At 46.5% G+C, this 15,603-nt stretch overlaps 1 protein-coding gene across 2 annotated transcripts in view; it reads right to left on the bottom strand.

Moving 5' to 3' along the window:
* The window catches only part of CENATAC (centrosomal AT-AC splicing factor), a 30,644-nt gene extending 23,874 nt beyond the window's left edge, over positions 1 to 6,770 (bottom strand). For both annotated transcript variants that reach the window (XM_044292086.1, XM_044292088.1), the window contains exons 1-2: positions 6,600 to 6,770; positions 4,578 to 4,744 (exon numbers count right to left, since the gene is read on the bottom strand). In XM_044292086.1, coding sequence (XP_044148021.1) covers positions 4,578 to 4,744; positions 6,600 to 6,719 — 287 coding nt within the window. In that variant the 5' untranslated portion in view covers positions 6,720 to 6,770. The remainder of the gene's footprint in view (positions 1 to 4,577; positions 4,745 to 6,599) is intronic.
* Between the last annotated feature and the right edge of the window lie 8,833 nt (positions 6,771 to 15,603).

The following is a 15,603-nucleotide window of genomic DNA, read 5'->3' as shown; positions in this document are numbered from 1 at the left end:
TGGAGCACGCTGGGAATTGTAGTTTCACAACAGTTGAAATGCAAGAGGTGGTTGACCCCTGATCTAGGGTAGGACTCAGAAATTCTGCTGAAAGCTGTCTACAGGCATATTTCTAACAGGATACTTTAGCTCCTATCAGGCAATCCTCCGTGTTGCAAGGGCAGCACAGGATAGGAGGGGGTGGTGACGAGTTAAAGGGGTTTTCCATTTTCTGGAAGAAATCAGACAACTCCTTGGGTGTGTCTGAAATAAAAAAAAAAAAAAAAAAAAAAAAAAAAAAAAAAAAAAAAACACACATTGCTGCTCCGGTTCTCCCAGCAGCAGGGTGACGCATCACATCAACGAGTGACCGCTGCAGCCAATCACTGGCCTCAGGCAGGCTGCAGTGGTCACACATTGTCGATGTGATGTCACTGCTGCATCCAGGTCAGCAGAACCAAGCCGGGAGAAATGGAGCGGGAGCGGCTAGGTAGGTAACGGTCAGTTTTTTTTATTTAACCACTTCAGCCCTGCTAGCTAAAACCCCCTTCATGACCAGGCCACTTTTTACACTTCTGCACTACACTACTTTCACCGTTTATCGCTCGGTCATGCAACTTACCACCCAAATGAATTTTACCTCCTTTTCTTCTCACTAATAGAGCTTTCATTTGGTGGTATTTCATTGCTGCTGACATTTTTACTTTTTTTTGTTATTAATCGAAATTTAACGATTTTTTTGCAAAAAAAAAAAAAAAAGACATTTTTCACTTTCAGCTGTAAAATTTTGCAAAAAAAAACGACATCCATATATAAATTTTTCGCTAAATTTATTGTTCTACATATCTTTGATAAAAAAAAAAAAAAAATGGTTTGGGTAAAAGTTATAGCGTTTACAAACTATGGTACAAAAATGTAAATTTCCGCTTTTTGAAACGGCTCTGACTTTCTGAGCACCTGTCATGTTTCCTGAGGTTCTACAATGCCCAGACAGTAGAAAAACCCCACAAATGACCCCATTTCGGAAAGTAGACACCCTAAGGTATTCGCTGATGGGCATAGTGAGTTCATAGAACTTTTTATCACAAGTTAGCGGAAAATGATGATTTTATTTTAATTATTTTTTTTCTTACAAAGTCTCATATTCCACTAACTTGCGACAAAAAATAAAAAATTATAGGAACTCGCCATGCCCCTCACGGAATACCTTGGGGTGTCTTCTTTCCAAAATGGGGTCACTTGTGGCGTAGTTATACTGCCCTGGCAATTTAGGGGCCCAAATGTGTAAGAAGTACCTTGCAATCAAAATCTGTAAAAAATGGCCTGCGAAATCCGAAAGGTGCACTTTGGAATATGTGCCCCTTTGCCCACCTAGGCTGCAAAAAAGTGTCACACATCTGGTATCGCCGTACTCAGGAGAAGTTGGGGAATGTGTTTTGGGAAAAGGTCAACTGAAGGGCCAGATATGTCAAACAGGCCCACTAAATCCCAAAAATTAGCAAAATGTACTGATCCCATAGGACAGAGGGATAAAACTTAACATTTATTTTAGGTCGAACTAAAATTAAAGACAACAGAGGAGGAGCCTCTAGACAAAACAAATATAACAACACAGCCCAGCAGGCAAACTAATACATACAAAAGCAGTGTGACCAAAGATTTAAAAAGAAGCAGGAACGCTCTCACCCGGTTTGTTGTTCAGGATGTCTCGTAGAGAGGACTGGGGGTGAAGAACGGTCCTTGGATGCTTCTCGTTCACACGCGAAAAATAGATGAGCCCCTTCAGGATGGTTGGAGGCAAGGTGGTTAGCCCTAGGCAACCCTAAGAGGGGGGGCAGGGACTATTATGCCCTACCTATCTATACGGGGACTTACCCCGCAAGGAGCGTCCCCGTCCGGATGCCTGTCCCTGTGGGGACAGAAACCCTAGTAGTCCCTAATAGATGCTCCCTACGTGTCACGTTCCAGTTCGTTCACAGAATATCATCAGGGGAGGTAGATGGTACACACAGGACTATGGATTGGGCCTGTGCGACCAAAGAGACAAAGAAGGTATTTTTTAGAAAATAGGTCAGAAGCCTAAGAGAGTGTGAGGCCAGTCCGGCTAAGACACACAAGGCAGGACCATAATGGACGTGTTATTCTAAATAGATGCACCAATGGGTGCCAACTATGCAATAACAATGGGCCTCAGGGACGATCAATCCAGGGGCGGGCTGTCGGCAGAGTACACTCACCGCTCTGTGTCTTAAATACAGTCCGATGCCGCCGGGTGAGAGATGTGTTTTGGGGTGTCATTTTACATATAACCATGCTGGGTGAGAGACATATCTTGGCAAAAGACAACTTTTCCAATTTTTTTATACAAAGTTGGCATTTGACCAAGATATTTTTCTCACCCAGCATGGGTATATGTAAAATGACACCCCAAAACACATTCCCCAACTTCTCCTGAGTACGGCGATACCACATGTGTGACACTTTTTTGCAGCCTAGATGCGCAAAAGGTGCCCAAATTCCTTTTAGGAGGGCATTTTTAGACATTTGGATCCCAGACTTCTCACACTTTCGGGCCCCTAAAAAGCCAGGGCAGTATAAATACCCCACATGTGACCCCACTTTGGAAAGAAGACACCCCAAGGTATTCAATGAGGGGCATGGCGAGTTCATAGAAATTTATTTTTTTTTGCATAAGTTAGCGGAAATTGATTTTTTTTTGTTTTTTTCTCACAAAGTCTCACTTTCCGCTAACTTAGGACAAAAATTTCAATCTTTCATGGACTCAATATGCCCCTCACGGAATACCTTGGGGTGTCTTCTTTCCGAAATGGGGTCACATGTGGGGTATTTATACTGCCCTGGCTTTTTAGGGGCCCTAAAGCGTGAGAAGAAGTCTGGAATATAAATGTCTAAAAATGTTTACGCATTTGGATTCCGTGAGGGGTATGGCGAGTTCATGGGAGATTTTATTTTTTGACACAAGTTAGTGGAATATGAGACTTTGTAAGAAAAAACAAACAAAAAAATATATATATTTCCGCTAACTTGGGCCCAAAAAATGTCTGAATGGAGCCTTACAGGGGGGGGGGGGGGGGGTGATCAATGACAGGGGGGTGATCACCCATATAGACTCCCTGATCACCCCCCTGGTAAGGCTCCATTCAGACGTCCGTATGATTTTTACGGATCCATGGATACATGGATCGGATCCGTAAAACACATGCGGACGTCTGAATGGAGCCTTACAGGGGGGTTATCAATGACAGGGGGTGATCAGGGAGTGTATATGGGTGATCACCCCCCTGTCATTGATCACCCCCCTGTAAGGCTCCATTCAGACGTCCGTATGATTTTTACGGATCCATGGATCGGATCCGCAAAACACATGCGGACGTCTGAATGGAGCCTTACAGGGGGGTGATCAATGACAGGGGGGTGATCAGGGAGTGTATATGGGTGATCACCCGCCTGTCATTGATCACCCCCCTGTAAGGCTCCATTCAGACGTCCGCATGTGTTTTGCGGATCCGATCCATGTATCCGTGGATCCGTAAAAATCATACGGACGTCTGAACGGAGCCTGACAGGGGGGTGATCAATGACAGGGGGGTGATCAGGGAGTTTATATGGGGTGATCATGGGTTAATAAGTGACGGGGGGGGGGGGGGGTGTAGTGTAGTGTGGTGTTTGGTGCGACTTTACTGACCTACCTGTGTCCTCTGGTGGTCGATCCTAACAAAAGGGACCACCAGAGGACCAGGTAGCAGGTATATTAGACGCTGTTATCAAAACAGCATCTAATATACCTGTTAGGGGTTAAAAAAAAATCAGATCTCCAGCCTGCCAGCGAGCCATCGCCGCTGGCAGGCTGGAGATCCACTCGCTTAACTTCCGTTCCTGTGAGCGCGCGCGCCTGTGTGCGCGCGTTCACAGGAAATCCCGACCCTCGCGAGATGACGCGTATATGCGTCGTTGTGCACATCTGCGTTAGGCGGTCCGGAGGCGGTTGTGCACATCTGCGTTAGGCGGTCCGGAGGCGGTTAAGCCACTACCTGAGGGTTTTCTGGTTTCCTTCTGAAATCGCAACACCCATTTGAGGAATATGTAGTTTTATATGATTCAGTATTTTAAAAATTGTAAAAAGTAGTTTAAAGGGGTTTTCTAAGACTTCTATACTGATGACCTCTCCTCTGGATAGGTCCTCAGTATGTGATCGTGGTGGTCTCACACCCAGGACCCCTGCGATCAGCTGTTTGAGAAGGCACCGGCGCTTGCAGTAGCACTGAGGCCTTCTCACAGCTTTTCCTAGGCCAGTGATGTCATGTTCATCAGTCACGTGGCCTGGGAGCAGCTCAGCCCCATAGAAGTGAATGGGGCTGAGCGCGATACTAAAAACAGCCGCTATACAATGTACGGCGCTGTGCTTGGTGAGCTGAAAGAAGGCCGCGGTGCTTACCGGCCCAAAAAAACAAACTTTTCGGGGGTCAATCCAAGTGCAGTTTTGCCACACGAACCAGAGATATGCATAGGCACCCATTCAGTTTCCCCTTATTTTCTGGTATCTATAGGACCCCAGCCAGTACTGTACATTACTGTACCTCCTCATGTGCTCCAGCATTCCTCCGTACAGGACGGTCAGGTCGCCATCACTCGTGTGTTTTCTCACTTCTTCCTCACAGCAGTGACACCAGAACTTCTGCTCATGCTCCGGGGGGTCATACTTTACGACTGTGGCAGCCTTGATCATTTTACGCGCAGCTGCCACCTAGACGGAAGCAGCATATGGAAGGTAAATGTTAACTTACTGTATATCAAGTGCTGCTCTAGTCATTCTTAAAGGGGCTTTCCTGTAAGGCCTCTTGCACACGACGGTATGCCCTCCGAGACAGACAGTCCGTGAGCGGGCCATCTGTCCCGGAGCGATTACAATGATGCTGTGCACTTTGGGCCGCCAGTGGGGCTTTTGTCCCTCACTGATAAGATCATATGAGTGCAGGATAATAGCCCCGCGGGTGGCTCGACGTGCACGGCATCACGGAGGGCATACGGTCATATGCAAGAGGCCTAAGAGTGATTGTTTTAACAAGTGTCCTCAGCATGGCGTCTGAAACAGAAGATTTATACTGCATTGGCAGGGGATCTCAATACCGGAATTAAACAGATTAAATGCATCCGTTCCGTTAGGATGCGGTTGTGAGAAATCAAAAACAAAAAAAATTGATCTATCACCATTAACTTAAATTGTTTTCAGTGCCGGATCCGTTTTTTCCCCCCATTTTTATAACCGGATACAAAACCGCAGCTTGCAGCGGTTGGGTGTCCGGTCACAAAACGGAAGAGATCCTGATGCATCCGGAATGGATTTCTTTCCATTCAGAATGCATGGGGACAAACGTTTTTATCCAGTATTGAAATCCTTTGTCGGATCTCAATACCGGAAAACAATGCAAGTGTGAAAGTAGCCTTAGCTGGATTGGTGCACGAGACGATTCCCAGGCGCAAGCCGGATGTATATGGCGCAGGGATGGGAAAATGGAATGAGAGGAGGCAGTCCAGAACGGACACTTTAAATGGAGCCTCTGTTCATATGTGGCAGCCATGCTGGGTTCCAGTGAATGGGAGCTGAGCTGCAGTAACCTGGTACAACCACTAGATTTGAGTCCTGCTCCATTTACGCTACGGCTACACTGGTCGTAAGACAGCAAGGTTCTCAGAGTAGCAGTGATCCCAACACAGCTGAATTTCTTGCGACTGGCACGGCGATGCTATTAATTTCTATGGGATCACCATTACTCAGCATACTTGGCTGCAATGGCTGTCTTGCGACTAGTGTCGCCATGGCGTTAAAGCATTAGTTGTAGCATCAGAGGCTGCAGGGAACGGCAGACAGATGGGGGTGCGGGGAGTAAAACCCCCACCATGCTGATATTGGCCTATCTTGTGGATAGGCCATCAAAATCCTTAACCTGGAAAACCCCTTTAAGGGCATCAGTTACATGGCTGCCCCTTCCTCTGAGGTGGCAATCTGGTCAACCCAAGGTTAGTGTTGAGCGAACTTGTTTTTTTTAAGTTCGGCGTCTAAAGTTCGGGTTATCGAAGAATCCAGTTATGGTCCGTGGTAGCGGAATCCATAACGGGATTCTTAGATAACCCGAACCCGAACTTTGGACGCAGAACTTAAAAACACAAGTTCGCTCAACACTACCCAAGGTCCAACTTATTTTGGGCTACAGAGGGAGCCGCCTCTCTATAGCATAATTTGATATTGGTCACAAAACATAAAAATTCTCCTACAAACTGTCTAAAATATAAAACTGGTTTGTTGCCCATAGCAGCCAATCACAAGGCTGCTTTCATTTGCCAAGCGCACCTGAAGAAACAAAAGCAGAGCTGTGATTGGTTGCTATAATCTTCTCAACTGTAGTAACTAGAGAAACAGTAAAATTGGAGCGGTTACCTATGACAGCCAATAGGATTTCAGTTCTTATTTATACCTGGCGGTTGGAGATTTAAAGCTGTAACGTGATTGGCTGCTACAATCCCATTATGCTAATTGCAGCACTCGGCCTGTGCCATTCAGTACAGAGGGTTGTAACCGCAGCCATCATTATATATATCACCTTATCACTGAAGGCACGGAGGATACTCGTCAGCCGCTGCCGGTGTCCCTTCTCGTAGACATGTTTCCGCCTGCTGGAGAACACAGTCCTGCGACACACTACGCACTCGTACACCACCATCTTCCCAATATTCAGCAGCTCCCCTTCCCCTCAGTGTAGAATCCAAACACCTCAGTTCCTGTTCTCTATTGCCACGCCCACGCAATACCATGTGATCACACAGCAGCCAATTGCAAAGCGCGTGTTGCTTTATAACCAGGCAGCAGCTGCGGAGCTGGCAGTGTAGTTGGTGTGGCTGGCTGCTGCGCCCGCCCTGTGTATAACAGGATAGTGTGTGTCCCTACAACTCATCCGAACGTAGTGTCAGGTCGGGTTAAGATGTATAATATGGAGTTTAGAAAACCATATCCGCACGTAGCGCACAGGGGAATATGAGCAGGTTGCAGATTATGCAACGCAAATCATGGCAAAACCTGCAGGTGATGTGGAATTTCCTGTATCTGGAGTTGCTATACGGATACGGTCACATATCCAGTGGCGTCTCTAGCTTTCAAATTTGGGGGGGGGGGGGGCACACTGGGGGCCAGGACAAAAGTAGGGGGGGGGGGCAGCTATAACAACGATACATTTACACAAGTACGCTTAGAAATGCTGTGATACTTTACCCAATACCTAAAACCGCAACAGGGAAGAAAAGTCCAGCTGTCTGTGGATGACACTTTTATAGAGAGGGGGATCTGTGGATGACACATACCGTGTATAGCATCTTATGCTATATGTGTCATCCACAGATCCACCCCATGACAGTGTCATCCCCATTTCCCCCTCCATAACAGTGTCATTCACAGATCTCCCTCCCCGCCTCTCACAGGAGTGTACATTTGACATTTCTAAACTGTAATCCATATCCTACAGTAACTTTAACTTTAAATCAGGATTCAGCGGCCGCTCATCTCTACTAGTACCTTAACCTTACACCACTCGGCTAGCTTCGGTAACAGGGCCAGGCTACAGCCTACAGGTACTGCCTGTTAGTTGTTACCGAGCGAGCGCTGATTTCTGCAGGTCAGAGGATACGGATTACAGTTTAGAAGAAATGTACACTCCTGTGAGCGGTCCAGTGGCGGATCCAGAGCCTGGTCTCGGGAGGGGCACTTCCAGATTATTTTCTGTCTGCCGCCACAGCACAAGGGTGTTTATAGAACAGACTACACAGTGTAGAGGTATACTGTATATTGTGTGGCACAGTGTAGCGGTATACTGTATATTGTGGTGCACAGTGTAGAGGTATACTGTATATTGTGGGGCACAGTGTAGAGGTATACTGTATATTGTGGGGCACAGTGTAGCGGTATACTGTATATTGTGTGGCACAGTGTAGAGGTATACTGTATATTGTGTGGCACAGTGTAGAGGTATACTGTATATTGTGTGGCACAGTGTAGAGGTATACTGTATATTGTGTGGCACAGTGTAGAGGTATACTGTATATTGTGGGGCACAGTGTAGCGGTATACTGTATATTGTGTGGCACAGTGTAGAGGTATACTGTATATTGTGTGGCACAGTGTAGAGGTATACTGTATATTGTGTGGCACAGTGTAGAGGTATACTGTATATTGTGTGGCACAGTGTAGCGGTATACTGTTTATCGTGTGGCACAGTGTAGAGGTATACTGTGTATCGGGGGGCACAGTGTAGAGGTATACTGTATATTGTGGGGCACAGTGTAGAGGTATACTGTATACTGTGGGGCACAGTGTAGAGGTATACTGTATATTGTGTGGCACAGTGTAGAGGTATACTGTATATTGTGTGGCACAGTGTAGAGGTATACTGTGTATCGTGGGGCACAGTGTAGAGGTATACTGTATATTGTGGGGCACAGTGTAGAGGTATACTGTATACTGTGGGGCACAGTGTAGAGGTATACTGTATATTGTGTGGCACAGTGTAGAGGTATACTGTATATTGTGTGCACAGTGTAGAGGTATACTGTATATTGTGTGGCACAGTGTAGAGGTATACTGTATATTGTGTGGCACAGTGTAGAGGTATACTGTATATTGTGTGGCACAGTGTAGAGGTATACTGTATATTGTGTGGCACAGTGTAGAGGTATACTGTATATTGTGTGGCACAGTGTAGAGGTATACTGTATATTGTGTGGCACAGTGTAGAGGTATACTGTATATTGTGTGGCACAGTGTAGAGGTATACTGTATATTGTGTGGCACAGTGTAGAGGTATACTGTATATTGTGTGGCACAGTGTAGAGGTATACTGTATATTGTGTGGCACAGTGTAGAGGTATACTGTATATTGTGTGGCACAGTGTAGAGGTATACTGTATATTGTGTGGCACAGTGTAGAGGTATACTGTATATTGTGTGGCACAGTGTAGAGGTATACTGTATATTGTGTGGCACAGTGTAGAGGTATACTGTATACTGTGGGGCACAGTGTAGAGGTATACTGTATATTGTGTGGCACAGTGTAGAGGTATACTGTATATTGTGTGGCACAGTGTAGAGGTATACTGTATACTGTGTGGCACAGTGTAGAGGTATACTGTATATTGTGTGGCACAGTGTAGAGGTATACTGTATATTGTGTGGCACAGTGTAGAGGTATACTGTATACTGTGGGGCACAGTGTAGAGGTATACTGTGTATCGTGGGGCACAGTGTAGAGGTATACTGTATATTGTGTGGCACAGTGTAGAGGTATACTGTATACTGTGGGGCACAGTGTAGAGGTATACTGTATATTGTGTGGCACAGTGTAGAGGTATACTGTATATTGTGTGGCACAGTGTAGAGGTATACTGTATATTGTGTGGCACAGTGTAGAGGTATACTGTATATTGTGTGGCACAGTGTAGAGGTATACTGTATACTGTGGGGCACAGTGTAGAGGTATACTGTATATTGTGGGGCACAGTGTAGAGGTATACTGTATATTGTGTGGCACAGTGTAGAGGTATACTGTATACTGTGGGGCACAGTGTAGAGGTATACTGTATATTGTGTGGCACAGTGTAGAGGTATACTGTATATTGTGTGGCACAGTGTAGAGGTATACTGTATATGTGTGGCACAGTGTAGAGGTATACTGTATATTGTGTGGCACAGTGTAGAGGTATACTGTATATTGTGTGGCACAATGTAGAGGTATACTGTATATTGTGTGGCACAATGTAGAGGTATACTGTATACTGTGTGGCACAGTGTAGAGGTATACTGTATACTGTGTGGCACAGTGTAGAGGTATACTGTATATTGTGGGGCACAGTGTAGAGGCATACTGTATATTGTGTGGCACAGTGTAGCGGTATACTGTATATTGTGTGGCACAGTGTAGAGGTATACTGTATATTGTGTGGCACAGTGTAGAGGTATACTGTATATTGTGTGGCACAGTGTAGAGGTATACTGTATATTGTGTGGCACAGTGTAGAGGTATACTGTATATTGTGGGGCACAGTGTAGAGGTATACTGTATATTGTGTGGCACAGTGTAGAGGTATACTGTATATTGTGGTGCACAGTGTAGAGGTATACTGTATATTGTGTGGCACAGTGTAGAGGTATACTGTATACTGTGTGGCACAGTGTAGCGGTATACTGTATATTGTGTGGCACAGTGTAGAGGTATACTGTATATTGTGTGGCACAGTGTAGCTGTGTACTGTATATTGTGTGGCACAGTGTAGAGGTATACTGTATATTGTGTGGCACAGTGTAGAGGTATACTGTATACTGTGTGGCACAGTGTAGCGGTATACTGTATATTGTGTGGCACAGTGTAGAGGTATACTTTATATTGTGTGGCACAGTGTAGCGGTATACTGTATATTGTGCGGCACAGTGTAGGCTATATGTCTATAACATAAATATATTTCACATGTACACTTACAGTTACTTGGCCCTTGGGGATCTCAGACGCCACTTCCACACTTTGGCCGGGGGCTCGGCGGAGCTGATGTTGTGTTTTATCCTAATGAGAAAGATTTCATAATAAGGATTTGGAGAAGGGGCAGAGGGATAGCAGAGCAGGGAGAGGCTGGTGCTGCTACTAGGGGGTCATACCATGGGGGAGTAATAAAACCCACCATTATGCCCCCCAGTAGAAATAATTCTCCTTATAATGTGACAATGCAAAAAATACCCCCTTATGCCCCCAGTTGAGCTAATGTCCCCCATAATGTGCCAGTATAAAATACCCCTATATAGTGCCCCCAGTAAATGCCCCCATAGTGCTCCTCTCCCCCTTAATGCCCCCCATAATGTACCAGTATAAAATGCCCCAGTAGATGCCCTCAGTGTCCCCCATAATTTTGCAAGTATAAATTACCCCTTCTTAGTGCCCCCGTAGATGATGCCATAGTACTCCTCTCCCCCCTTCCCCATAGTACCCACCATAATGTGTCCCAGTATAAAATGCTACTGTACAGAGCCCCCCATATAAAACACCCCTTCTTTGTGTTGCCTCAGTAGATGCCCCTCTAGTGCCCACCAATAATGTGCCAGTAATAAGCCCCCCATTACGTGCCAGTAATAAGCCCCCCATTACGTGCCAGTAATAAGACCCCCCATTACGTGCCAGTAATAAGCCCCCCATTACGTGCCAGTAATAAGCCCCCCATCATGTGCCAGTATTAAGCCCCCCATCATGTGCCAGTATTAAGCTCCCCCATCATGTGCCAGTATTAGGTCCCCCCATCATGTGCCAGTATTAGGTCCCCCCCATCATGTGCCAGTATTAGATCCCCCCCATCATGTGCCAGTATTAGATCCCCCCCCCATCATGTGCCAGTATTAAGGCCCCCCCATCATGTGCCAGTATTAAGGCCCCCCATCATGTGCCAGTATTAAGGCCCCCCATCATGTGCCAGTATTAAGGCCCCATCATCATGTGCCAGTATTAAGGCCCCATCATCATGTGCCAGTATTAAGGCCCCATCATCATGTGCCAGTATTAAGGCCCCCCATTATGTGCCAGTATTAAGGCCCCGCATCATGTGCCAGTATTAAGGCCCCCCCATCATGTGCCAGTATTAAGGCCCCCCCATCATGTGCCAGTATTAAGGCCCCCCCATCATGTGCCAGTATTAAGGCCCCCCCATCATGTGCCAGTATTAAGGCCCCCCCATCATGTGCCAGTATTAAGGGGCCCCCATCATGTGCCATTATTAAGTAAGTCCCCCCCATCATGTGCCATTATTAAGTAAGTCCCCCCCATCATGTGCCATTATTAAGTAAGTCCCCCCCATTATGTGCCATTATTAAGTAAGTCCCCCCCATCATGTGCCATTATTAAGTAAGTCCCCCCCCCCATCATGTGCCATTATTAAGTAAGTCCCCCCCATTATGTGCCATTATTAAGTAAGTCCCCCCCATCATGTGCCATGATTAAGTCCCCCCCCATCATGTGCCATTATTAAGTCCCCACCATCATGTGCCATTATTAAGTAAGTCCCCCGCCATCATGTGCCATTATTAAGTAAGTCCCCCCCATTATGTGCCATTATTAAGTAAGTCCCCCCCATCATGTGCCATGATTAAGTCCCCCCCCATCATGTGCCATTATTAAGTCCCCACCATCATGTGCCATTATTAAGTAAGTCCCCCGCCATCATGTGCCATTATTAAGTAAGTCCCCCCCATTATGTGCCATTATTAAGTAAGTCCCCCCCATCATGTGCCATTATTAAGTCCCCCCCCATCATGTGCCATTATTAAGTCCCCACCATCATGTGCCATTATTAAGTAAGTCCCCCGCCATCATGTGCCATTATTAAGTAAGTCCCCCCCATCATGTGCCATTATTAAGTCCCCCCCCATCATGTGCCATTATTAAGTCCCCACCATCATGTGCCATTATTAAGTAAGTCCCCCGCCATCATGTGCCATTATTAAGTAAGTCCCCCCCATTATGTGACATTATTAAGTAAGTCCCCCCCATCATGTGCCATTATTAAGTCCCCCCCCATCATGTGCCATTATTAAGTCCCCACCATCATGTGCCATTATTAAGTAAGTCCCCCCCCATCATGTGCCATTATTAAGTAAGTCCCCCCCATTATGTGCCATTATTAAGTAAGTCCCCCTAGTGCCTGCAGCCTATCAGAGCAAGGGGAAGGGACACGCCTCTCCCTCCCCTGCACCGCCGCTGGCACAGGCAGAGTACTAAGGAGATGAGCGCAATGGAAGCGCTCATCTCCCTGTGCCCGGCGGCGGCTCACTTGGGGGGGCATTTTAGTTGGGGGGGCACAGCATGATGTAGGGGGGGGGGGGGGCGTGGCCCCCTCTGGCCCCCCCCTGGCGACGCCACTGAACATATCGTGCCAAAATCCGCCCCAAATAGCGTGGATTTGCATTTGCTGCAGTGTGAGAGTATGAACATGCGGACTCTGCACCAAAAGCTCTTGCAGGTCATCTCCATTGATTTCAATAGGAAAACTGCTTGCTCTCATGCACACCACTGTTTCCAGTTTGCGGTCCGCATATCGGACATATGTGTATTACGCAATTTTTTCACGCCCGGCTGTAGAAATGCCTCTAGTCTGCAAAACGGGCAAGAAAAGGACATGTTCTATCATGTGTAGAACCATAGAAATCGAATTGCCCCAACATATGCCCGGGCCCCTCACACTGATTCTACTTACCTGGCTCCCCGCGTCACCCCTGGTCCCCGCACGGCCGCTGCTGCTTCTTCCCATGCGCGGATGAAAACATCTGGTGTTGGGGGGAAGGGGCAGCCAATGGCAGGCGGTGTTATGGGGACAAGCCTCCCTAGTATCGCGGGTGACAGTAGGGAAGCTCATCTCCGTCACCGCCTGCCATTGGCTGCCCCCCTTTCTCCCGACATCGCATGTTTTCAGCCATACAGTGCAGGGAGCGAGGTAATGGAATCAATGTGAGGGGCCTGGGCATATGGCGGCATTTTTAGCCTCAGATAACCCCATTAATAAAAACCTAAAAAAAAAAAAGCCAGTGTGGGAAAATAAGAGACGCGACCATTCTTCATGCAGGTTCTGTGTCGACTCCAAATCTAATCTTCCCCATTGAAAAGGACGAAATCTAAAACCGTGTCAAAAACGACACCAAAAAGGAATTCAGAAGTTTTATTTCTGCATACAAAAAAACTCAGTAAATGTACGCTAAAGGTCCCTTTAGGCCACCTGCACACGGCGAACGCACATAAGATTTGCGTTCATATTTATGTGCGTTTCTGCAGCATAACCGCACCAAAATCTGCAATGTCTAATTGTGGATTTTGCCGTAGATCTCATCCTTCCATTGAAAAGGGTGAAATCCGCAACTAAAACCGCAAACATAACTGACAGGCTATTTATTTTGAAATCCGCAATGCAGGTCAATTTCTGCCGGGAAAAATCTGCAAAGTGTCCATGAGATTTTAGAGTACTTTGCTGGTACTGTAATGTGCTGCAGATTTTCCGCATGAGAATCTGTGCAGAAAAACCGCATATGTTCCGGAACATGTGCAGACAGCCTTAGGCCTCTTGCACACGAACGTGGTTTGGTTCCGCATCCGAGACGCATTTTTTGCAGCTCGGGTGTGGACCCATTCACTCCATGTGCTGTGTGCATCCATTGCTCCATTCCGTGGCCCCGCAAAAATTATAGATCATGTCCTATTCTTGTCCGTTTTGCGGACAAGAATAGGCATTTCTATAATGGGGCGTCTGATCCGTTCCGCAAATTGCGGAAGGCACACGGGTTGCATCCGTAAAGCACGGCACGTTTGTGTGCAAGAGGCCTTATTATGGATGGGCACCGTGCCAGTTATCGGGGATGAGCATTTGTAGAAACGCTGTGTGAAGAGTGCCAGCGGTCACCTGGTGAATGAGCAAATACTAGTTCATCGAGTGATCATTTCTTTTGTCCGGCATCCATAACCATAGGGGGTCATTCACGTAGCATGCTACACCTCTTTTACACTTAAAAAAAGTTGCAAATCCCCTTTTCCAGCATTGAGTTCCGTTCTAGGGGCTCAATACCGGAAAAGAACTGATCAGGCATATCCCCATGCATTCTGAATGGAGAGTAATCCATTCAGGATGTCTTCAGTTCAGTCTTTTTGACTTTTCAGGACGGAGACGATACCGCAGCATGCTACGGTTTTATCTCCGTCCAAAATTCTGGGAAAACTTGCCGGAATGACTGCATTTTTTCCCATTGAAATGCATTAATGTCGCATCCGTTTTTCCCGATGACACCGGAGAGAAGGATCCTGGATTTTAATGCATTTGTCATACGGATCAGGATCCTGATCCGTCTGACAAATGCCATCAGTTTGCATACGTTTTGACTGATTCGGCAGGCAGTTCCGGCGACGGAACTGCCTGCCGGAATCCTCTGCCGCAAGTGTGAAAGTACCCTTAGGCCTCTTGCACACGAACGTTTTTTCCGTTTAGTTTTTTGCGTTCTGTATACGTACCGTATAGGGAACCATTCATTTCAATAGATTGGCAAAAAAAACGGAAGGTACTCCATATGCCTTCCGTTCCCATATTTCTGTTTTTCCATTCAAAGATAGAACATGTCCTATTATTGTCTGCATTATGGACAAGTATAGGACTGTTCTATCAGGGGGCCAGCTGTTCCGTTCTGCACACAGACGTCATCCGTATTTTTTGCGGACCACAAAATACTGAAAAAGCCATAGGGCCGTGTGAAAGAGGTCTTAGACAACATTTAACATTTGAGCATGCTGAGGGATTGCTGGGAGTGGCAAATTTACTAACATTTACGCCAATGCTCAGCTATTTTCGGAAGCTCCATGGCGGTGAATGTAGGGTAATCGTGCGTGCACAGCTTGCTCTCCCTTCACTTCAACGCTCTGTTCTAGATATTGGAGCAGGCCTCAGACATGGGATCCGCTCTTATCTGACATGGATGGCATATCCTAGCGGTGTCATCAGTGTCCCAGATGGGAATACCCCTTTAAAGGGCCTCATGCACGCAAACGTTGTTTG

This window comes from Bufo gargarizans, chromosome 4 (genome assembly GCF_014858855.1).
Source record: "Bufo gargarizans isolate SCDJY-AF-19 chromosome 4, ASM1485885v1, whole genome shotgun sequence".
Lineage (NCBI taxonomy): Eukaryota > Metazoa > Chordata > Amphibia > Anura > Bufonidae > Bufo > Bufo gargarizans.
This window is presented reverse-complemented; position numbering and strand designations above follow the sequence as displayed.